This window comes from Aplysia californica, unplaced genomic scaffold (genome assembly GCF_000002075.1).
Source record: "Aplysia californica isolate F4 #8 unplaced genomic scaffold, AplCal3.0 scaffold00526, whole genome shotgun sequence".
NCBI classification, from domain to species: Eukaryota; Metazoa; Mollusca; class Gastropoda; order Aplysiida; family Aplysiidae; genus Aplysia; species Aplysia californica.
In genome coordinates, this window is record NW_004797796.1 from 34,463 (window position 1) to 58,621 (window position 24,159).

The 24,159-nt window shown below is 39.9% G+C and overlaps 1 protein-coding gene across 1 annotated transcript in view; it reads right to left on the reverse strand.

Annotated features, from left to right (window-relative positions):
• LOC101864706 (E3 ubiquitin-protein ligase UBR4) overlaps positions 1 to 24,159 on the reverse strand; it is a gene marked incomplete in the record, with an annotated part of 129,570 nt that overhangs the window by 28,598 nt on the left and 76,813 nt on the right. Inside the window, 29 exon segments of the mRNA XM_013086956.2 lie at positions 377 to 518; positions 946 to 1,058; positions 1,262 to 1,440; positions 2,024 to 2,144; positions 3,857 to 3,990; positions 4,177 to 4,261; positions 4,867 to 5,049; positions 5,396 to 5,507; positions 5,855 to 6,018; positions 6,806 to 6,916; positions 7,596 to 7,733; positions 8,286 to 8,424; positions 8,992 to 9,170; positions 9,925 to 10,050; positions 11,177 to 11,305; positions 11,719 to 11,806; positions 12,810 to 12,895; positions 13,646 to 13,793; positions 14,634 to 14,838; positions 15,275 to 15,478; positions 16,138 to 16,216; positions 16,465 to 16,638; positions 17,148 to 17,195; positions 19,636 to 19,710; positions 20,479 to 20,646; positions 21,186 to 21,302; positions 21,559 to 21,672; positions 22,599 to 22,706; positions 23,513 to 23,609. Coding sequence (XP_012942410.2) covers positions 377 to 518; positions 946 to 1,058; positions 1,262 to 1,440; positions 2,024 to 2,144; positions 3,857 to 3,990; positions 4,177 to 4,261; positions 4,867 to 5,049; positions 5,396 to 5,507; positions 5,855 to 6,018; positions 6,806 to 6,916; positions 7,596 to 7,733; positions 8,286 to 8,424; positions 8,992 to 9,170; positions 9,925 to 10,050; positions 11,177 to 11,305; positions 11,719 to 11,806; positions 12,810 to 12,895; positions 13,646 to 13,793; positions 14,634 to 14,838; positions 15,275 to 15,478; positions 16,138 to 16,216; positions 16,465 to 16,638; positions 17,148 to 17,195; positions 19,636 to 19,710; positions 20,479 to 20,646; positions 21,186 to 21,302; positions 21,559 to 21,672; positions 22,599 to 22,706; positions 23,513 to 23,609 — 3,766 coding nt within the window.

Sequence of the window (24,159 nt, forward strand, 5' to 3'; positions counted from 1 at the left end):
CCCCACCCTCCCATGATGCTAAGAAAAGTGTATAAAATTACGACAGATCCTGTCAAAATCTTTTTACAATACAATCAATGATCACAGTACTGGGGCACGGACATCTGAAATTGACCAATACCAGAAAGTCCGAGGTTCGAAGTTCAAATATATTTTAAATGTGTCTCAATGAGTGTTTCTATCCAGTGAGTCGCAGTAACTTCTGTTCCAACAATATGGACAAGAGTGTTTTGTCTTGTACAGGTCTTCATTACAAGTCCTGCCATGACTAATAAATCAATTATCTAATTTAACCCATGTGTGATAAGAACTACCCAGAGCGATAAGTAACTCTTACGAAAATAAACTCAGCAATGCCACGAATGTCAAGCCTCACCTTTGAGATGAGGTGTGCCAGCCGAAGCATGACTCCCTTGATGGCCAGGTAACATTTCCACTTGTCCTGGCTGATCAGTCTCTTGTACAGGATCAGGAACTCCGTGGCACATTCTCCGCTCCGACCCACCTCGTCCAGACACCTGAACAAGTGCAACGAGTGGTGTGTTTAAAATGGGGCGGGGGTGTGGATGTGTGAAGGGTGGAATATGTAGAGTAGGCAATAAGTTCTAAGGAGAGGAGAATAACTATTGAAAGGTGGACTACATACAGGAGGAAATAAGATCTATGGGGAGGAGAATAACTGATTAATGTTTGCTTATGAAACAACTTTAAAGTCCTGTTTCCATACTTTTGGGGGAAAAAACCAACAAACCTATTATCGTTGCAAGGTGAACTAGCAAAAGATTTCTGTATGAACAAAACGTGATAATAGCACATATAGCTAATTAAGCCAATGTGGCTAAGAAAATGCAAGGCTAAGAAAATGCAAACTGCACTGAGTGCAAGGCAGAGTGACATGCAGCACAGAGTAGCAACATTTGTGAATTCTGTGAGAACATCCCCTACCCTGTGAGCATGTCAATGACTTCCTTCCTTCGGCTGAACACTTGAGAGATGGCTTCAATCACGCTGCAAGCCGTGTGCCTGGCAGAACGAGAGCTCGGGGAAAACATTGCTTGCTGGAGAAAGAAAACATGACGTGGGCATCAGCATTACGTCTCAACTGTCAATTCTGGTATTATTCAGGTTACTTTTTAAAGTCTCTTAACGACTTTAAACAAGTGCTATAAAAAAAATCTTGCAAAAACAAACATACAATAATAAAACAAATTAAACTTGAAGTAAAAAAAAACCCAACCCACCAGAAAAAGTGTTTTCTCACCTGCAGCCATGTTGTCTGAGTGAGCTTCAGTGTCACAGCAGGCACTTTCCACATCTGTTGCCTCCAGCGGTTGGCGTACTTCTCCATCAGGTACTCCGACCTCATGCCCTTGGTCTTGCCAGACTCAAGCTGGGGGAGCACTGGCTTGTCTTTGCTCGAGTCTGTTGGGGCTTCTGCTGCTGATTACAAACAGGGAAAAAAATGTGAACTTCCACCGAGGTCTAAGGCTTCACAAATAATAGCAACCTTCAACAATAACTGATTTACACCCCACTGATTATTTCAACCAGCTCTAGTCCAACCAGTACAATTTTGAAAACAGAAACACTTTCGGCCTGAAAATCCTACCACTTGGAAATGCAATATCCAGGACCTTCATCTTTTCCATCCAACTACTTAGATGTAATATCATTTGTAAATTTAACACCATCAAGGAGTAAAATAATTTTTAAAAGGTTAACAACTGCCGTTCAAGTACAACAGTCAGGTCCTTCGCCGTGCCCGCATCTAACATGGTTTCGATTGCCATTTGGGAAGGATAGATTATCCAGTGTTCTATCTTTCTGTTAAGGTGTAACCCTAACAGCCTTGTTGACACCAACAATGATCTTTATCACGTCGATTGGAGCATAAACAAACCACGGCAACAATAATACTACAACCTAACAAACAACGAACAAAATTGTTTGGGAGTATCGTCTTTTCCACCTGCTTTATAGACACATGATTGTGAGTTTCACTAGTGCCTGCATGAGGTCTCACCTTGTTTAGGCAGTCTCTTCTTCCAGTTAAGGTAGGAATAGCGGGAATCTCCAGCCAGCCACTTCTTCACGTCCATGTGGAACTTGGCTGGCATCCAGTCACACACCTCCTTCTCATTTTCCTTCAGACACAAATATTCCTTCAATTATATTTCTTCCAGCCAAAGTGAAGCACATATCAAAATGATAAAAATCACATTTCCCTTTTTAATTCTTGTTCATAATCAAAAATAGTTATTTCTAGGTGCATGAAAGAATAATAATAAAAATAATAATAATAATAATAATAATAATAATAATAATAATATAATAATAATGATGATGATAAAGATCATTTCTATACTGCCCACTGCCTTTAACTTAAACACACAGTTCTAGGCCCTTTACAATACCTTCATTTAACACTAAATACAAGTGAATGAGCATGCACACATATGTTCTCTAGAATAACAATTCTACAAAAGCAAACATTCATACTGTCACAGCACAATTAATGACAATGCGCACATCACATTATGAACCAAGGAGTACTGTTAACTCTTTATCTTCAGCAAGCTACTCCAAGCGGCTCGCTGTCAGAATCGCTGTGCCGGTGAACCACTGGTGGCGGCTCGGGCACATTACTTTATGACTTCGACATCAAATAACTTTTCGGCAATTGCCGATGACAGGTCTCTTTAATCTGGATTTCCTTCATTAGATGAAGAACTATCAAAATAAGTCACTTGTTTTGATTTAATGACCAATTTAGTTACGTTTTGTCATTTTTCGATTCGGTACAAAAAAAGGGTCCCAGCATAGCAGGCTTACCCTCCTCGGAGATAAAGAGTTAAGGGGGGCCCTACACCTGAAGGGTATCTCGCTTATTACTGGACCAAATTTTACCAGATTTCACACATATAACAAGCATAGTAAGGAATCTTAAAATCCGCAATCAATTTTGAGAAAAAAGTTTTGTTTCCATCGATACGGCGGTCGTATTGGATTTTGTTGACATGTCTTACGTAACGAATACTGCATTTATTGCAGATGGAAATTGATTGGGTTTTTTTGCATGCGTGTTATCAAACATTAGGTCTAAATATTTGTCTGTTGTTTTTGTCCTTAACGAATTAGAACATTTTTAATGAATTTTTTCCTGAGGTAGCATTCAAATTTGCAAAAAAATCTGTGAAAATCCAAATTCCAGACACCACCAACAAAAATCTATTCCATATATCAAAAATTCAACAGACAAATTTTTAGTATTACATCTTCTCTTCATGCTGTGAAAATTTCATGAAGATTGGATGAAAAATGGTGGAGTTATTCAAAAAAGTATAGAGAAAAGTCGTGTTTTGAGAAAACAGCAGTGAAAGAAAAAGAAAATATTGGCTTTATGAGGAAATGGTGATGACGAACATGCCTTGTATGGGGGAAAATGCGGTTTTGGGGGGTTCTTATGCGATGAAATAGTTGTAGGAGAGGCTGAGGAAGCTAAAAATGCCTACAACTAAAATTTCATAATTTGAGCCGAATTGGGATTTTGGGGGTGTTGCCCCTCCCCCTTAATAAGAAGGACTTACTATCAAGATCGTATTTCATAGGGTATCTTTTTTAACGTATTTTAACTTTGTGTCCCTCAAATGTTTTGGGAAAGAGTTTTCCAGACAGATAGAGCTAGATAAGGAAGGGGAAAAGCCAGACAGACATTAACGACAGGGGGAAAACGAATGAAGTAAGAATTACTGTCCCCCCCTCCCCCCTCTCTCACACTCACACACACATGCCACACATACACACACACAAAAATAGAAACAAAAGTATGGAAAAACAACCCACTACCGAGGCCTACCTTGTTTTTGCCATTGACAAAGCTGATGATGTTGTGCCGCACCAGACCCTGCAGAATCCTTAGACACGGGAGAGTGATGGACTCCATGATCACAGGGCTACGCAGCTGCATCCCCATCAGGAACAGCCGCATCACTGACACAGAGACAAAATAATCCTGATTTTATATACCTCTTTTTCTTCTTCTAAATAATAGAGTGCCCCTCTCCCCCCAAAAATTCAAACTAACAAACCTCCAACAAGTGTTTATTTAAAAAAATTTTACATTAGACTTAAAATGTACAACATAGAAACAAGCATGATAGTGAAAGAAGAGCTCACCACATCTTGTCCTCTGCTCCCAGCATGAGTCGTCCTGATGAAGTGAGGTTGCTAGCAGCATAATCTCATGGCGGACAGAGGAACCCTGGGAAAAGTCACCAAAACACATCATGACTCACACTACTAGAAACGACTTCAGATATGGACTTCTTAGATAAAATGTACATTCCATCTATGACTACTTTTGTCCCAAATGAGCTGACAGCTTCTGATATTAATATGTCTGCTCAAAATCATACCTTATCTCCACTTAAGTGGATCTTCATTAAAATGCTTACTGATAATTAGTTATTCCGTCGACGTCTGGCAATGAACAATACATCAGAAATAAGGATTGAGATGATTTGTGGCTTCTGCTGAGGCCAATGAGACCAATGCTTACAAATGAACTAAATGAATAACAAATAACTCTCTAAAATCTTCACTAATGACGCATCTTGAAAGATGAAAATCTCATTTCTTAAAAATGTCAACAAAAATTGAACATGGGTCTAAAACTTGGATAAATATGAGCAACATGCTTTCAAAACCTTAATTGAACACATAATACAAAAATGAAGGTAAACTATTTTGTCATACGACTTCCCAAGAAAGGAAGAATGAGGGCAATAACACCCTTGTCTACAGATCAACATTCCTAGCTCATCTTCCAGACAAAATTTCTTGTTTTGTAAAGTGTGCAGTATCTACCAAATCAGGGTTGGACTGGTGTCCTTTGATGGCAGCCGTGATCCTGGTCATGACCAAGTTGTTCATCTCCTCGGTGCCACGTCGGTTGTCACGTGTCAGCAGACACAGAAGGGTGCGAACCTCGGTGCGTACAGACAAGGCTCCATGGCGCAAGTTGTGGTCTATCAGCTGTTGTATCATACCCTGGAACCCAGAAACAGACGTAAGTGAGCAAAAATAACAAATAAGGATTTTCTCCTTAGTTTAGTGATCAGATAGTCTGACTCCCAACCACAAGGCCACTAGCTCGTCTCTCTACAGTGTGTGTGTCCTTGGGGAAGATATCTCATACCAAACTTTCTGCACATCACACAAATGCCAACACTCATGCACACAAATGAGCGCATCACGCCCCACACAAAAATGTATCTACACTAGCACACTCAAATGTGCATTCACACACACAAATGTGTGCGCACTCAAACACACAGATACACACACACAGATACACACACAGATACACACACATATAGAGCATAAAGAGGCTCACCTGGCTACACAAGGTCTCCCGCATGTCTGGGTTGGTGACCAAGGCCCTGAGCAGAGTGATGCAGTGCTCCACAGCTGCACTGGCACAACCATAGCAGTTGCCCGTCTTCAGCCTGACAAGAAAACAATAACACAGATTGTTAGTCTTCAGCAAGGAGGAATATTCAGCAGCAAATCTCTATTCATTTGTTTTGAATATTGTCAAATTCCCCAACTATGAAGATTAAGAGCAAATAAATGCTGACAGAAACACAATAAACGTTCTCAGCCAATAAGTCGGTGGAACATTCATCTCAAGGAGATGGGGCAATCATAAACTTTTTTGGGTCTTGAAATCTGTCTATCACTCTCCACACCCCCCCCCTCCCTCTGTCTTCATCACTTACTATTAAAAAAATTTCTACACCCCAGTTCGTCCTTGATATCAGAAACAATTTCACAGAATCCACGTTATACTTACCCTTCTTTCTTGTCTTTGGCCACACTTGTCTTACTGCTCTTCATCTCTGACGTCATAGCTTTTGGCTTGGCTCCAGTTGGCATGGGCACCTGGCCTTTGCTGGCCACTGCTTCTCTCTGCTGTTGATCATACTCCACCAGCTCTCTGCGGCAGGCCATCACTTTCTGTGGACGGAAATAAAAATTGAGTCATTTACTCATTTTTAAATCTTAAAATGTTAATATTTACACATGTGTGAGCAAACAACTGGACAAAAGTTGTCTGCGAGCAAAAGCCTGGCTACGACAGGCTGAGTGAGGGAGTGGTATGGGTGATAAGACCAGGATTCTGGTATTGGCAGAACCCCAACAGCCTCGGAGAACAGGGGTCAGGTGAAGTACAATGTGAAGTGAAGCTCAGTTTGGTGTTAACATTTCACACCTCTCTGACATGAGTTAAAACATTCTAAGGCGTTTTGCTTCGACCCTGCATGTCTGGGGCAATAAGGGACAATCCTGGAAGAAAGTCAAAATACTTTATAAAATACCCTCTGCATGCGGGTATTGAGCTCACATCTTTTGCTTGTTAGGTGAAGAGAGTAACCATGATACCACAGATGCTCACTGAAAGGCACTCAGTAAAATGAAGTATACAAAAAAGAGGAAAAAACATAACGACTGTCATATCCTTCGAATCATTAACATCCCAAAGTGCTTGAAACTTTTTCTTTCTGTCTTTTTTTATTCAATTTGTTTCTCATATTCTAATTTCCTCCGTTTTTTCTTCTTGTTAAATTTTTAGCTCTCATCCTTTTATCATTCAATATGACCCAGCAAGTTCTACTGAACTCTTCCTTTGACTTAAAGATCACTGAGGCAAGCCTGAAGAAGCGTGGCCAATCTCATATCTGTGGGTGTTCATCGTACTGGTTTCTCTGCACTGGTGCTGTGTTGATGCACTCTCAGTACTCACCTGAATGATCTTGCTGAGCTCGTCAAAAGCAGCTTTGCACTCCCCACAGTACTTCTGAGCCAGTTGCTGGATAGCTTTGTTCACACTACTGGCTGCTGCTCCATTTACTTCCTGGATGGGGGGAGGAATGAAAACCTCACTGAATACAACGTGATCATCACATCATGAATATTGAAAATATTTTACACCCTCTTCAATACAATTTAAATCTTTAAGAAGAAGAGGAATTTTAATCCTGCCTTTCCCAGGGCCAACCCAGGCAGAGCTGAATACAGCATTCTTCTTCTTCTTGTCGTTCATCTCTAAATGCACACCCCAGTCTCTGGTGCGAAGGCTGCTGTTCATCGCAGGTCCTCCAGGCCCTCATACCATAGTTTTGGGTCTCTCTGCCTAGGGTTGGGCCAATATTTCCTTCAAAGTGCCTCTAGCATTGGGCAGGCTTGAAGCAGATGGCTCCCTGTTCGTACTGACATTTCCCTGACTTTATGAGTATAGCATACCAAGCTCACATCTTCTGCATGCAACAGTGAAGAGTTTAACCATTACACTATAGACGCCAATACATTTAAGTGATCCAAAGGACAGAAAACAAGTATTAAAATCATCTCCCTTACGTACAGTAGGTCTGTCTTTTTCATAGTAACACTTAAGGCTAGCATAATATCCGACTTCCTTTTTTTGTGTTATCCAACCATCCAACCCCTTCCCCCCTCCCTCCCTATAGAGCACCGCCAAACACTTAGTATTTCTTTCAAAGTTTTGAGTCTAAACAAGAGTAGCTTGGCCCTACCTTGCCAGAGGACGGGGGTCTGTCAGAGCCGTGCTCAGCCACCTGGATCAACAGACTCTCAAGTGAGGGTCGGTGCAGCTGCAGCTGTTTGTAGATGCGGTCTGCCTTCTCCAGCAGTGAGTTGATGCTAGAGATAGCCTGTGGAAGGCAAAACACAAAATATAAAACCAACAGATCTTCCATAACTCAATGGCACAAAAATATTGGGAGAATACTGTCCGAACAGTAAAACATACCCAAGCGGAACCTAACACAGAAACCCTAAGGGGCAGGACCCCATAATTCCTCAGCTAAAAAAAAAAGATTTCTGTCACTTTAAATATGAAATATTAATACACATTTGAAGAATTCAACTGAATTTAAAATGACAACCTCTCAACACGATAAGCAAGCATAGATATATGGCAATTGCCCACAGGCCAAAATCACAAGATGTATGTCATGAACGACATTCTGTAAAAGAAAATTTCGGGTAACTTTTAAAATGACAAAAAAAAAGGGATGAAGACAGTTGCTCTTTTTCTAAGCAGCTACAGTACTGACACAAGCACACTGAAGGGCCCCACACTTGGCCACTGATGTGTGTTCTGAGCACACAGCATGCTGAATCAAAAGCAAACGTCATGAAACTTTTGGATTCCAAATGTTCTACTCCACAAAAAATGAATTTATACATGACAAGAACTTTACCTTCTTCCTGTCCTCCTCATTCTCAATGGGGTCCACAGCACAGCAAGGCTTGGCCAATAGAGTGAAGTCAAACTTGGCATACTTGCAGAACCCACATGAGTTACACAGGAAGGGATCCTTCTCATCATAGTTAATGGATCTGGACGTAAGGAACATGTCATCAAACTCCAATCTCTAAACACTATAAACTCTTGTAATTCACTTTAAAAAGACATTACCTTCATGTCACTGATAAAGGCTACTTGCTAGTTGGTGCTTTGAAGCTGAAGAGAAACTTTCAGTTCAGCAGTACTGTCATAGGCTAAAAGTCAAGACAGCATCATATACATAAAGCAGATTACAACCCTCCATATAACATTATAGAAAAAAGCAATTTGCAAAAAACATGTGCGTGTTTTTAAAATAAAATGGTAGAGAGCTCTCTGACACTTCCTGAGGAAAATGACAAACTGACACTTTTGCTTTGTATGTGGACCATGTATCATCTCAAAATTATCCAAAACTTACCTGCACTTATAGCACAGGTAGACAATATTTTCACAGTATCTTAAACTTACCTAACTTGTGGCATGGGTAGGCAATAAGCTCACAATATTTTAAACTTATCAGCCTTTGTGGTATGGGCAGACAATAAACTCACAATATCTTAAACTTACCCACACTTGTGGCATGAGTAGACAATATGCTCACAGTATCTTAAACTTACCTGCACTTGTGGCACTGGTAGACATTCTCACCACAGTTGCCACAGACGCCTGGCGAGGCTGGGACACTGGCGCTGCAACGAGGACACTGCAGTGTCTCAGCCGTGGCCTGAAGGTTGTCGTAGAAGTCTGCATACTCAATCATCAGGTTGCACGCTACGATAGGGATGGGGAACTCCACCTGAACAGAAATATGAAATCAGTGCATGTCATGTAATAATGTAAAACCTATACATGTCCCAATCCCCCCACCCCCGAACCAAATCGAAATGACTTGTATAATCTTAATCTTTCTGACATTTCTTACACATCTGAAATTAATTTTGAGCTCAAATCCAGTCAAAATTTCAAAATTGACAATTATATTTCTGAAACTAAACATCCTAGTCGTCAATCCAGCAACACTCTTGGCTCAAAGATGGGCCATATACAGTTGGAAACTTTGACCCATTATTCGGCACTTTGATGAAGAGTGAGGGGAGGAGAAGTACAAGTTGTTGCCAGAGATCAGCTAGAACAGAAGTCGAAAAGAATCATGAAAAATTTTTGACGAAATGCACAGACTGAAGAGTGGCATTACAGTGAAACTGATGATGTTTTCTTGTTGCATGTTACCGATGAAGCTCCTCATGGGCCATTATGACCACTGCCATAAAATGGTTCTTACAGTTTGGTGCATCTTTAGCAACTGTAAGGTCATTGTACAAAAAAAGTTTTCTTTAAAAATATAGTGAGACATCATATATAAACACTGTCATAAGATAAAAATCTTAACTGCTTTTGATTTTGCTTTACAAGCTGAGCAAAGTATTTCAAATTGATGAATTTTTTTCAGCAACATAAAATATCTTTTGAAACCATAGTGAACTATTTTCAAAAGTGCTCTTTTCCAACTCACTGCATCAAAACAAAAGAAATTTTTTAAAAGCATTTACCTTGACCTCTGTCTGGCCTGAGACCAGCCTGACTTTGCGGGCTTTGTGCCAGAGTCCAGGTCTGTTCCTCAGCTCAACCACAGCCTGGACTGAGCGGTTGTTGTAGAAGATGTTCAAAGTTTGTACCTGACGAATTAAAACTTTCTTTTCAGGAAAAATGCATGGTGAAATCCCATTCTTTAAATCATACTTCCTGTACATCTCTGAACATAAAGCCTTATAGTTCAGAGTATGCACATTCGTAATACAAGGTCCATACATCATGTCTGTAGTCTTTTCTTTAAAGTAGTTGCGCAACATAGCCTTCACTAACAAGGAGCATTGCTAGTTCACTGAGTGTCATACTGAACTACAACACCAACAACCTTTGCTCAGGTGCCTAATGCAGTGCTTGTGAATTTGGATTGTTAAGGAGTTAGGCTCTTCACCCCCTTTGACACAGTCCTTTTGGCAAGGAAAGCTAAAAAGGCACAAGACCAAACAGGCTGCAAATCTATACCATACAGTCTGTAAATCCATACAATACAGTGACGTAACAGTGCAACTGTTCTCAATGATCTGATTTTTAAAAATCAGAAAAGCATATGATAGAGGTTAGAGCACTTGACATATTATAACTAATGCACTAGCAATGCAACTGGAACTTATTCTCAGAAAAGAGAACATAACGTGTAAAAAAACATACTCCTAACCTAAACAACCAAGTAAAACTTTAACTATGCATTGAAATGAAAAGAAAATCAGATCAAAACTGCTGCAAAGTTTACATCAAACCATTGCCTTATAAAATTGGAGAACAATCTCACCAATTCCTCATTTCGAAGGCATGCAAGCAAGATCACTGTTATTGTGCAGTATATATTCGATATGTTCAGACGGGCTCAAAATTCATAAATCCTGATTCAAACCCCCGATTAACTTCCCTTTTAAGCATAACTTTCACTGAACAGTAGCATCTCAGGTGAAATAGTTAGGACTTTTGGCATTGAAGCTAAAAACATGAGCTTGATTCCCAAGTGGGAAAGATGTTATCTCCAACAACGAAAGCGCCCCTCACTGTGCAAACTAGCCCTGACAGGTAGCTCTGAAGCAGTCCACCGATTTGATCAAAGTTTTGTTGAAATTAATGCAGAGATGACCGAGGTATTTTGCCCTTTAAGTGGGTCCTTTTTTTTTTAAAGACACCCTGTACAATCAATCCTAGCGAAAGACTCTCACAGCTCCCTCTCACAGCCCCGGACAGACAACCTACCATCTTGGTCCTCTTGAGATCTGTGATACGCAGAGAGATTTTGGAGATGGTGTGGCTGCCCACTAGCTTCACTATCTGAGTGGTGGTGGTGAACTTGGAGTCCACCTTCACGGCCGACAGCTTCAGCATCTGGGGAGGAGTACAGAGGTCCACATGTTGACAAATTGTTGTCTTATCGCAGACAGACACTTGCCGTCTCTATTTTCAATAGCAATTCTTTGTAAGTGTAATCTCTCTTACTTCTCCCCGACACCTCTTTCTCTCTTATTTTTCTCTTCTCTAACTTATACGCCCTCACAAAAAAAAAGAAAACTCATACACATTAAACACACATTCTTTCAGACAACATTCTGGACATTTAAGACAAGAAAATTAAGACAGCGACTACTATCATAAAACTTAAATGTGCAACAAGCTTCAATACAAGTTAAAAGATGCTTCAATATACAGCAGTCAAAATTCAACAAGAAAGCAATTCTTTACATTAAGCAGGAAATGTGCCTCATCTTTGACACCACACATCAACAAAACAAGTTTCCAACCTGGAACGGGACCTCTGGGTTGTTACAGACTAGGCAAGGGTCACTCTCCAGGTAGTAGCCATCAAAGTCCACAAGTCCTTGGAGCATGCTGAGTGCAGAAAATACATACCACTTCAGAGATTAGCACAATCATTTACGCACAGGTTAAAGAAAAGAAACTTTTATGAAGAATACAGCTTGAAAAGAAACGTTAAGGTTACGTATATTTGTGTGTCCACCAGTGTAAGAGTGTGTACCTATAAAACAACAGCAACAGCATACAGACAGTGGTTCACCAACAAAAGTCCAAACTTTACTATTTTTTAGATGAGAAGCCACTATCACTTTTGTATTAACTCACAATGTTTTTAATGCTTTGCATTAAGGTACCTTGAATGTTTTGTGTATATAATGCTCGGGCTTTGAATGTATGCAAGTGTGTGTGTGTGTGTGTGTGTGTGTGTGTGTGTGTGTGTGTGTGTGTGTGTGTGAGCATAAATATGCGTGATGTTGAGTGTTTACACATTTGGCTTAAGTGAGAGAAAACATAAACAGAAGGATCAATAAAGTATACATGGATCAGGTTTTCTAGAAGAAGATAAACCCTATAAATTTAGATTTGAAAGATTTCCATCAGCTTCATTAACTGAAACACATGGGACAGATATAAGGGTCGCTCGTGTGATTGTTTGATTGCGGGAAAAAACGTTGACAAGAGTTCACTCCTGTTCAGCAGATTAAAAAAACCATGGAAACAAACAGAAACAAGAAAGGGGTAGCGAAGACGTAGGACACGCGGTGTGTAACAGAACTCATAATGTGGGTATTCTTTTCTTACTGCCACACTAACAAGATATGAAGAACCTCTCAAAATCTCTGAGACTCTCTGAAAGGTCCATTATATGAGAACTGTTTTCCTTAGCACAATGAACCACTGAGAGACAACAAAAAATTACCTTGAATTGTACACTTGAATGATCAGCAAGCCAAAGATATTATTGCAAAGTTGCCTGAGCCTTTTCAGAGATAAAACTATAAACAAACAATTAAACTTTAATTTTGACAAAGCAAAGCAGAAACATGTTGCGGAAGAGATAGCAAGTAACACTGACTTGTAGATGGTGGCATTTGGGTGATGGGCCAACACTTGGTTCTCTCCTTTGAGCAGGGACACAGCTTTCTGAAGATATTCAGCTACCTGAGGACAACAAATAGGGTTTGGACTAATTTAAGCAGAGAATCTGATGTTTGTGCAGGTGTGAAGTGATGGTGGCAGGAAGCTGGACACATGAAGGACATTTTATAAAGACAGTCGAGAGCCAGCTGTGTCAGCTCCAGTACCAAAGTGTTAAAAAGATTGTATACAGGATACATTCTGCCCTTTAAAAAAGTATTCTCTGCTTTCTACACCTAATGATATGGATGTGACCAAAAGTGCTGATGTAGACACTTTGTTTTGTTGTGCAAAGAGAGGTTCCTCCTACTCAAGGTATACAAGATATGTCAATCCTTAAACACTGAATCAAACATGCTCCTTTATAGATATCAGTACTGGAACTGTTGAAGACATTTTACTTACAACTTCAAAAAACGAGTTTCTCATCTAATAAAGCAACCTTTCACTATTCCAAAACCTTCTTTTCTAATGCTTCCACCAGAAGGATTTTCTGCAACTACGTCTTCTTCCCACCCCAAACTATACATCACCCAATACAGTTAGAAGGTAGATCTTATTAAGATTTCCACCCCTCTAGAGCATTACTAATGGCCAAAGGGCATTACCCTATCCTGGGGTAAGTTGAGAAAAAGCAAATGGCAGATGCAGACACTTATAAATCCTTCACACTAAACAATTCCTGTTTAATTTACAAGGATAATGTAAAACTATACTGGGAAAATCATTCAACACAAACAGGAAAACAAAAGGAGCTCAAAATCTGCTACTCACTTTTTTCTCAGGCAGTCCCGAGGTCTTTAACAGGAAGTAGCCCAGCAGGTCCACAAACTGCGCAGCCTTGCGCCCAAAGATGGGAAGCTCCTGCCAGAGACCCCACATGGAGTTGAGCAGTGCATGCTGCTCCTGCTGGCTCGAGTTCCTGGGAGAATAACATTAACACAGAGATAGCATTACAATGTATACAATGTTAATATTTCCTGGGAGAGGATGTTGTTTATACAGAAATTACAATAAAACACCTCATTTCAGCACTTCTTGAGAAGACGTTTGTCAAGAAAAAAGACTATGATGCCTTATAATAATGCCTTGAGTTTCAGCAATTCCTAAGAATACATTACTCACATAAACATAACGCTTTCAGCAGGCTAATATCTGAGCGGATGCCGCTGCCACAAGAGTCAAAACATCTTCTGTCGATCGCAAACAAAACCCACTAGAAAATAAACCTAATAAAGTCGTTTCTACATAAAGCAAATTTACATAAGATAGAATTACAAGACATTACACAGCTTAGAAAACAACACACAAATCTTTACAATTATACACCAGTGACAAAACACATGAACAAACAAGAGCTCTCATTCTTGCTTTTTCAATACTATCGTAAAACTTTTTCAGCTATAGAGACTGAGAGAACTTGGGTGCATGGGGTACATGTAATGTGCGCGTGTGCGTGTTGAAGTGTATGCTTGCACATGCATGTTTTTTAGATAATATTGACATGATGCTATGTATTTACATTTCTTGTGTTCCAGAAGCTAGTGAAGTCCCACTTTGAATACTTTCTTCCACCACAGGGACAACAACAACAAAAATTATCTTCCTTTTCTTATCTTATAACAGCTACCAGTACCTTATTACAATAATTAGCTCCTTGAAAAGTTTACAACATATATCACAATTAAATTTCTAATGAGAATAGTCTTTTTTCAAATAATGAGTCATTGCATAATAACGCGTCTTTGCCTTTGCAGCTCACCTGTAGATGTGCAGCAGTAAGCCATGAGCCATCCAGCGGTTCCCGCTCGAGTTGGAGTCCAGCAGGTAGGTCCTGACAAACTTGATGAACAGGCTGGTGTCCAGCGTGGTGTTGAGTTGTTTCACCAGCTCCTGGCACAGCGTCTCGTCAAACGGACGACTTTCCTCCCCATCTCTCTTCAGGCCCAAGCCACTGCCATCAAGTTCTGACGCAAGTAAAAAGAAAATTTTTTTTACAATCATCACCAACATGAGCAATGTTTGTAAAAGACCAAACCAAAAACCCCATTTTTCTTTGTCTTCCCCATTTCTCTACAACCATAAGCAATTCAAAAAAAACTTGATACAAGCAAAAGCATACGAAAGGATGATATAAATCTGCTCATGAAAATCAACTATGCTGCACACAACTTAAATATTACATTTTTCAAACTGATAATTTAGAACTAAATCGACAGCAAGTAAGCATCTGACTCACCAAGAAACAAATTATTGAAAATCGGCTAGGGAGAATACACCTAAAAATTGTGCAAAAACAAGAAAACATGACATTAGGCCACTGAGAGGAAATGAGGGGGAAAAAAAGGAAGAAAAGTCTCACCCTTACAGGCTACAAAAAATACAGCAGACTCATCGACTCACCATCCATCTTAATCTTGACAGAGTCTCGGTCCTTTCTCCCTCTCTGCTTCACAGGGGAGGTGGAAGAACTCCCAGAGCCACTGTGACCCTGTGCACTGCCATGACCCTTGACCCCACAGATGGCACACTGAAGCAGCTGCAGCAGTGTGGGGGCCACGCCCTCATCCAGGAGAATGCTAGCCTGCATCAGGTATGGGAGTGTGTCTGAAACAAACCCACCACAACATGCTATTATATAACAATTCATCCGTCAATGTCTGATGATGACAAATGCATCTGCAGAGGAAAAAGTCTTTTAAGTGAAAAAAAAAAGGAAATAAAAAAAAAAATAATATATAAGAATTCAAATGCTGGCAGTTTATATCCCTGTAAAGTTGTCAAGCGTAAAGTATCACAAAGCAAGAACACCTGATTTCATCCTTCATGTGCACATGCAAAGAGGACAGCTGAAACAAGTAGCCAAAGATAGAAACAATTGGGGAGAGGTTATTAGTAGCCTACACTCCAATATCCTCAGTCCCTTCCCAACCAATGGCTGACTATTTTACACCCCCGCCCTTACAATTAAAATTAAGATCATTTAGGAGGCAGGATGTTTCTACCTTACTTGTCAGTGCCAACCCGGACTAAGAGGGATACAGCATGCAATCAGAAAGATTGCGATACTTGAAATAATAAAACTTCCCCATGTGGGAATTGAGTTATTGTCTTTTGTATGCAACTGCAAAAAGCCTAGCTTACATTACTGACACCGGTCATAATATGCCAATGGCAGAAGTTAGTAAGAAAGTAAAGTTGTCCAACAATTCAAATTAGGTGCATCAGTTTTGGCTAAATTGTGTGTCCCTGTAAGGATAACATACCTGCATTCAGTTGGCAGTACAGCTGCCAGTTGTAGGGTCGAGAGGTGGCAATGTCGCACACCACCTTCAAATGTTCAATCTGGGGTAGGAAAATCAAATCAAGAGAGGTAAGGAAGAAGGTTCTTTTTTTTTTCTGTATGTTGTACAAAATAAAGCCTGACCATCAACAATTTATTTATAGAAGCACCAGCCATCCATGTCTAGGTGCTGTTTTAGCCTCATTCTCCTGTCTGTGGATTAATTATTATTTTTTCCATTTTGGGTCTACTTTTATGCACCCTGTATCTATGGTTTTCAATACAAAATATGACCACAAACTCCTCTTACCATGGTGAGCAGGGTGTCATAGGGCAAGATGATGCTGTGTGCTGGCACATCTCCTCCATCAGCAAGGCCTCCTCTCTTGCACGTCTCCATCATCTGCTGAAGGTGAGACTGGATGGTGTGGTCATCTCGCAGCTGACGATACTTCTCTTTGGAGCCGCAGATGAACAGGAGCAGCTGATGGGGACAGACAGGGGAGAAATGAAATAGAGATAATTTAATCTTATCTCTTCTCTTAATTCACAATACAATGGGATATACTTGCAAGATGAACATTACTACACTTGAAAAATTAGTTTAGAACTTGGGAACAAACCATAAAAGACTGTAGCTGATAGTAGAGTGAAATCACAACTAGTCTCTAGCTGAAAGAGAACATGGCAGCGAAGGCCCATAAGCAACATCTGAGGAGATAAGATGGTGCAAAAAAATGCAAACACACAGTCCCTTCATATTGTTTAGATCGGGAAAAAAATCCTTCATAATTTCAAATCATTTACGAATCTAGCCATTATGATTTCTTTGCTCTTGAGTTTAAATTAATTAACACATTAACACTGTCTTTAAGATATGGTGGTAGGCTGACATATAAGGAATACTATGGTTGGTTTGTTACATTTAGGTCTAAGCCTGAAACCTGCCATTTTTATAGCAAGATTTAGCACATGACAATTCACTGTACTTACTTTTCTGACTTGCCTCTTGACAAACGGCGTCTGTTGGGTCAACATGTACTGGAACAACAGACACAAAGGAGAGTCACTGACAAATCTTTCTTCAACATAATAATAAACAACAAGCTATTTCACTCCCCGTGCTACCAGCCAAGAAACAACACAGTTCTGTCAGTTTTTGTCTACAAATACAACAAGAACAATTAAAGCATTTATCATTTTAATTAAGTGGAGCTAAAAAAACATATTAAAAAACTTCATCCAGAATAAGAATAAATCCCCATCAAATACCATGCAGTTCATTTCAAAGACCGAGGACTTAGATCTTTATCAAGACGTGAGGTTGAGGAAAAATGTTTCAGATAGGACAGCAATATCCATTTGGACCCCACTCAAGACTCAAACCTCAACTTCTCCTTGCCAGATCAAGTTCATCACAATGCCATAGTGGCCAGAAAATTAATTCTATCCACTGAGCTAATTTAATTAACCTACAAGCACTAAAAAGAAACGTTCTTAACGTAGCTTTGTAAGGCACAGGGCATGATTTTGTACACATTATCTTCCCCACACAGGGATGTTTTAACTCTTCATCTCCGAGGGGGTAAACCCACTACGCTAGGGCCCTTTTTTGGTCGTAAAGCTAAAAATGACAAAATCGTCATTAAATGGGTCATAAAATTGAAACCAGGAAACCTATTTTGATAGTTCTTCATCTAATAAATGAACTTCCCGTATAAGAGACTTGTTATCAGGCCGAAAAGTAGGGCTGGAGTCTGCTCGATTAATCGAAGGCTTGCGAGCAACTGACGGCTCGTGCCAGAGGCTTGCGAGCAGGCTTGAGCTTTGCCCACTACCGGATTTGCTACTCGTGGACGGCGGACGGGCTTACTGATTTGTGTCGTGACGTCACAAACTCTTGTTTACTGAGCGTGCGATACTTCTGCCCGCGTGCCGCACGCTGACAAGCCCTAAATAACCCTCACACTTCCAGCGATGGCGCTGTTTGGGGAGGGGAGGAGGTGGTATGGCTGGGAAAGCGAGAGGTGTTCGCCACCCCTCGCTTTCCGTAGAACCCGCCCCTCCCCTTACGCCTCCTGTCGTGACAGGGTTTTATTTGTCTTGTTTTTGGGGGGTTTTTTGGTTCAGTTTTTGTTGATTTAAAAAAAAAAATTTTGGTGGGGGGAAGTATTAGGATTACGTTTTGCTTTATTGATTTTCTTGGCGTAATTAGACATCATAATTAATATTTGTATGATAGAACATGCACAATACATACATAATATCAGTTACAGTGCAGCAAGATGTTTTTTAAAAGTTATAGGCCTACAATGTAATTAACAATGTGATAGGTAAACAGTCAAATCAAAAGTTTTTTTACATTGTTCAGAAACAAAATCACGATTGTCATCCCCTCCCCAATGCTTTCTCTTCAACTTCAACTTGTTCTAAGTGTCGGGGTGGGAGTGGAAGTGTAGTTTTGGCGAGTGATTAAATTACAAGCCACAGGATGCTAACAATACTGATTTATTTTGTCAGTTAAAAATTGTTTGTAAGTGTTCACACCTTTATTCTGCGTCCTAAATAGTTTAGCAAACCGCGACCCCAGTGCTTTCTTGTCGTATCTCCAATTTTAATACCAGTGAAAACAGCTCATAACAAAATGTGAGCCTACGAAGATGTCACATTTTCACTGTTAAAGCACTGAGGTCGCGAATGGTCTGCACTAGGCTATTACAGCCCTCTTCGCCTTGCACCAAAACCAGCACAGCTTCTCGCTTCCTCCACGTCCAGAGTTCACGCCGCGAGCGGGGTGGATTACCGGTAGATCTTGCGGCTCAGCGGTGTTGTACTGACGAGCGGTGTTGCCCTGCCAGAGCGGTAGTTGGACTCAAAACAGATTTATTGGCACGAGAGCAAGCCCTTAGCACAAAGCAATACGAGACGCAAAGCAGGTCTTGGGACCAAGTGCTTTGCTTAGCTGCGATCGGGATTTGAGTCTTGCGTGCCGTCCTCTGCTCGTAAGCTTTCGATTAATCGAACAGACTAGTTTGTGGCGCAGTGATACTGTGAGCGGGGTCTCTCTCTCTCCCTCTCTCTCTCTTTCTGACGTTAGTGGTTTCGCAGATTGCAAGCAGAGAGGGGAAGGAAGAGGGGGTCAGACACGAGTGGCTTCGCGGATTGCAAGTTGGTGTAGGTACTTGAAGCTTAGGCTAGACTCAACGTATCATGCTGGTGATTTGATTTGATGATTTGACCTAGTGATTTGAAGCTTGTGACCTGAACTAGGGGCTTGCGAGCACGAGCGTGTTTGCTACCGGGGTACAGCCCTACCGAAAAGTAAGTTGAGGTCTAAGTCGTCGTAAAGGAATGTGCCCGAGCCGCTGTCAGTGGCTCAGCGGCACAGTGATTCTGACCGTGAGCCACTGAGAGCGGCTTGCAGGAGATAAAAAGTTAAAGCATTATTGAGGAAAAAATGATACACCATCTAACAACTCACCTCTGACAGCATATCATGCCACTTCTTGTCAAACACAGCTCCTTGAAGCTTGTGGTCATCAGCAATTTTCTTCAACTGAAGTTTAGAAAAAACCCAAAGATTATCCAATTATCCAAGTGCCAAAACAAAACTAAAAAGAACTAAATCATATTTTTTATATAGAGGGATGATAGTTTCTCAGAATACTTAACAATTTCACCCTTCCACCAGCGTGTGCATGTGCATGTGCATATGTGCATTTGTGTGTGTGTGTGTGTGTGTGTGTGTGTGTGTGTGTGTGTGTGTGTGTGTGTGTGTGTGTGTGTGTGTGTATGTGTGTGTGAGAGCATGGGCGTGCACCCGCATGTGTGTGTAGGTGTGTGAGTGTGTATGCGTGCGTGCATATGACTGGCATTAGCAAATCCATAACAGAATTTATCTGACCATTCAATAAACACATAAAAATATGAAAACAGGGGGGGGTTACAGTGCATTTGGAATACATGAGAAAGTGTTCAGGCTATTTATGGTGTTCTGAAGTTTCAGTTTGAGCAAAACAATGTAGATTCAAATAAAACAATAAAAGAATATGTTTAGAATTTCAATTTCTTCCAGAAAATAGTTGACTCGTTTCAGAAAGCTAGCACCGAAAACAGGTCTGCTGCACATAGAAACCATATCAAACGAAACCATATCTAGACCACAGGTAAATTAGATTGAGTATCCGAGACTTCAAAAGCAGCAGAACAGTCACTCTGTCAATTAATATAAATCTCGCTTACTCTATAAAAGACATCACAGTGTTTATAAGGGCATTAACCCACTTACATACCTATAACAGACTTCTGCTGTACAAAATCATACCTGGTATGGCAGACGAAGGACCATCTCTGTCAACAGCTGAGGATAGTCTTCAAACACATCGTTGGCATGGCCTTTCACATACTGCCGCAGGAAGAAAGGTGACATGTCCGGGGGAGAGTGGGAGGGGTGAGGTTTCAGCAACTGTCCAGGAACACTGGCATTTTCATCCTGAAAACAAAACAGTGCGAGAAAATAACAACAGCTCGCTCACACAACTCTCTGACAGACTTACAAATAACAGCGCGTCAGCGAAACTTTTAATTTTTTTTATATGCATAAATCTGAATGTTCAAAATTTCATGTCCTCCCCCCGTTTTTTCTAAGTAGAGGATTTGTACTTATGTGTGCTCTGTGTGTGATGAAAGTCGCGAATCTTTGGTCAATACAAATGATTAATTGTTTCATGTGATCTAAACCTGAAGGTGCTGAAATACAAAGCAACTGAGTGATTTGAAAACAACTTTTCATCTTTCCCCAAAAAAATTTGTTTCACCAGACTTTCACATCAAGAGAACTACACTGACAATAATGAACATTAACTCTACATGCTTGTACCAAATACTACAGGAAATAAAATCATAAAACAGTCATGCTTGCTCTTTCATGTAGATGGTGTTCTCACTCCAGAACAAATCTTAAAACTAAACAGCATTTATATTACAGACACAATTAATAAACCATTGAACATGATCAACAAAACAGTGTACCTCATCAGCGTTGTAGTTTTTCCAGTAAGGAAGCAAATTCTTCAAAACTTGCAGGCAATATGGGATGGTCTCAGACTGCAAGAGTGCTGAGGCTGTCTTGCTGCTCACAAAGGTGGACTGGGGAAGGAAAACACCACAGCATTGTACTGCATGATATTGTAAAGTAGGCTATAGCATTGTCCTGTATTGCATTATTATAGAGCCCATTCACTGTAAGGTATCATATTTTGCATCCATTTTTGATTGGACCAAGCCTAGTGAGTGGAGAGCACTATAGATTGCATTTATAAATGCATCTTTCTTGATTTAGGTTTTTTTAACATTAACTGACCTTTCTTAAAATGAAAGAGAGAACTTATTGTTTAGTACTGACCTCAGTGGAATGCTTCGATCCCGATCTTGACCGAGACAGCAAAACACTGACCAGTCGTAGGAGGATCAGCTTCACTTCAAAATGTTCTGAACGGTCAGAAATCTGATCCAAATCCTGAAATATAGAGATAAAAAAGTAGACCATAAGCAAACTTGCAGGTTCATTTAAAGAACAGACAAGCAAAATTGTCAAAGTAGACATTAATGTTTCAGTGTATAAAATCTTAGAATCACAATTCTTTGTAAAACTTTTCTAAAAACATTTTCCCTTCTTATTCTTTTCCCAAACTCTTTGAGGCAAAATCTAAACCAACACTACTTCTTTTCCCTTGAGTCAAGTACAATGATTTTAACAAACTGCACTCAAAAGGTTTGACTGCAAATTAAGGTGTTAAAATCAGTCCATGGTTCAGAACTAGAGTGTTCACAAAAGTGATCCAGACAGCATACCAGGTGTCACTGAAGTATTAAAGCCAGCATATGATTGATTAATTAGATGTTCAAGTTGTGCAGTCAGATATAAAGGTGACAAGTTGGATGATTGGTAACTATAATGTTTAAAGCCCCTTTTCCCCACAATGCTTTGACATATCATTAAAATAACATTCATTACCTAAAGTGACCAACAAGCACAAAGCTTTAAAAAATCACAATAATTCTATCCACATAACAAATTTAAGTATTAAATATCAGAACACACTTCTCAGCTGCATATGGAATCTTTTATTTTCAATTTTGTTACATTTATATTGATTTCTAGAATCAAATATAAGATAATATTTTACTACCTTATATAATGGTTACCTTGTACCCTTTCTTGTACTTTTCTTTTTCAAAGATAAGAACAAGCAAAACTTAACCATTATTTGCCTTTGCAAGGCTTTCTACAACTTCCTGAGAAATTTCTCAATGAAGTATTAGTATTACCATTGTTTTGCACTTTTAAAAAACTACACTTTCTATAAACTAGCCTCTCGCATCCAAGATGAAGAAAAAAACAACAACCAGAACATAGCCTTCATTTTAAAAAAGTGACCGAACCTTTCCTGAAAGCTGCAGTTCTGTGACAATGGTGGTGAGGAATGCATCCAGCGCTGCTCTATCCTTGTCCTCGTCCGATTCCAGGTCAGTGGTCAACATCAGGAGCACCTGAAACAAAAGGAGAAAGACAATGAAACGGGCACAGTGCGGGTCCCATCACAAGTTAATCTACAAGTAGTAAAGTATGGGATCAACATACCTTTCAACATGGACTCCCATTTTAATGTCTACATCTGATACGACCCAACCACCTGGCAAGAAGAGTTGTGAAAATTCCCCAAACAAATCCAGGTTTAAGAATATCCTCTTTTCAACTCGCAGTATGATACTAAAAGCTCTTACAGTAAGTCTCCTCAACCACTTACAGGAGTGCCAGTTTACCGGACAGTCATACATTTACGCACATCGCTCAGATTTGGATCACTCTGCCTCCACTACAAGAAAATTTCTTTTAAAGACATTCCTCTTGCAACAAGGTCAGAGTCGGCACGCCACTTCTAATGAAAAGTCTTTCTGCTTTTCTTAGCAATCTACTCCTGTTTCCTAGGGCCAATTTTAAGTTATTATACTGAACAAAAAACTGGGACCACAGATATAAGAAATGGAAAAAAGAGGGGGGAGGTGAAATCTCAGGCTCACAATATCAAGCACAAGACGGTGACCAAGTGTTCAGGATGATGGTGACTGGATTGTGTCCTAAGGCAATATGTGATAACCCCCAGTTCAAAAATAGGGTCCTGCACAATGGCAATCAGCAATGGCATGTTAGTATGATTGTCGGGACTGGTATGATACTGTGTATTATGCTATAGAGGTGAACTATTATTTGTGTGTATTCACGCATGACTGTGCATATACCATTGTAAACTAAATGTCCCTTAGAAAATCAATAAAAGTAAGGAGCAGCTCCATACCTGCATGAAAGGGATAGCTCTAACTCCTCCAACATTCTGAACCTCTGGGAAATACTTGAGGAGCGTTTCCAGAATGTTCAACCTTAGGCTGTGAAGTCTGAGGAATAAGAAAAAGAAAATATCACTATACAAAATTCTTCTTTCTAGCTGCAGAATAGAGCACTAGAAATCCAACAATCATTAAAACTAGATGCTTGTATTTACTAAAAAGCAGTTTTTGATGCCCTGACAAAGAAAAGCCATATGATTGGAAGTTATTTCTTACAAACTGGTTATAATAGTTGATATGCAGTCAACAATAAAATTGTATATTACAAGAGTCTGAAAAGTCAGCAATGTAAGTTATATCATATCGCAAAGCTCCTGGAGTTCTACAGACATAGTAACTATATTAAAGATAATTGTACTTAACTCTCTGTCTCAAAATTAACCTGTTTAAAGTACGAGTAAGTTAAAACAGTAATTCCGCACCCTAGAAGGGAAACAGGAATTGTTTTTCTCTTAATTCATTCAGCTCTGAGTGAAAACCCATGCACTTCCCTACTGTGCTGAGCAATTTCTCAGTGAACCTGTTGGGATGAGGATAACTTGGAAAAAAGAGTATAATAAAAAGCTACTTCAACTGTCATCACATTTTTTCTGCTGTT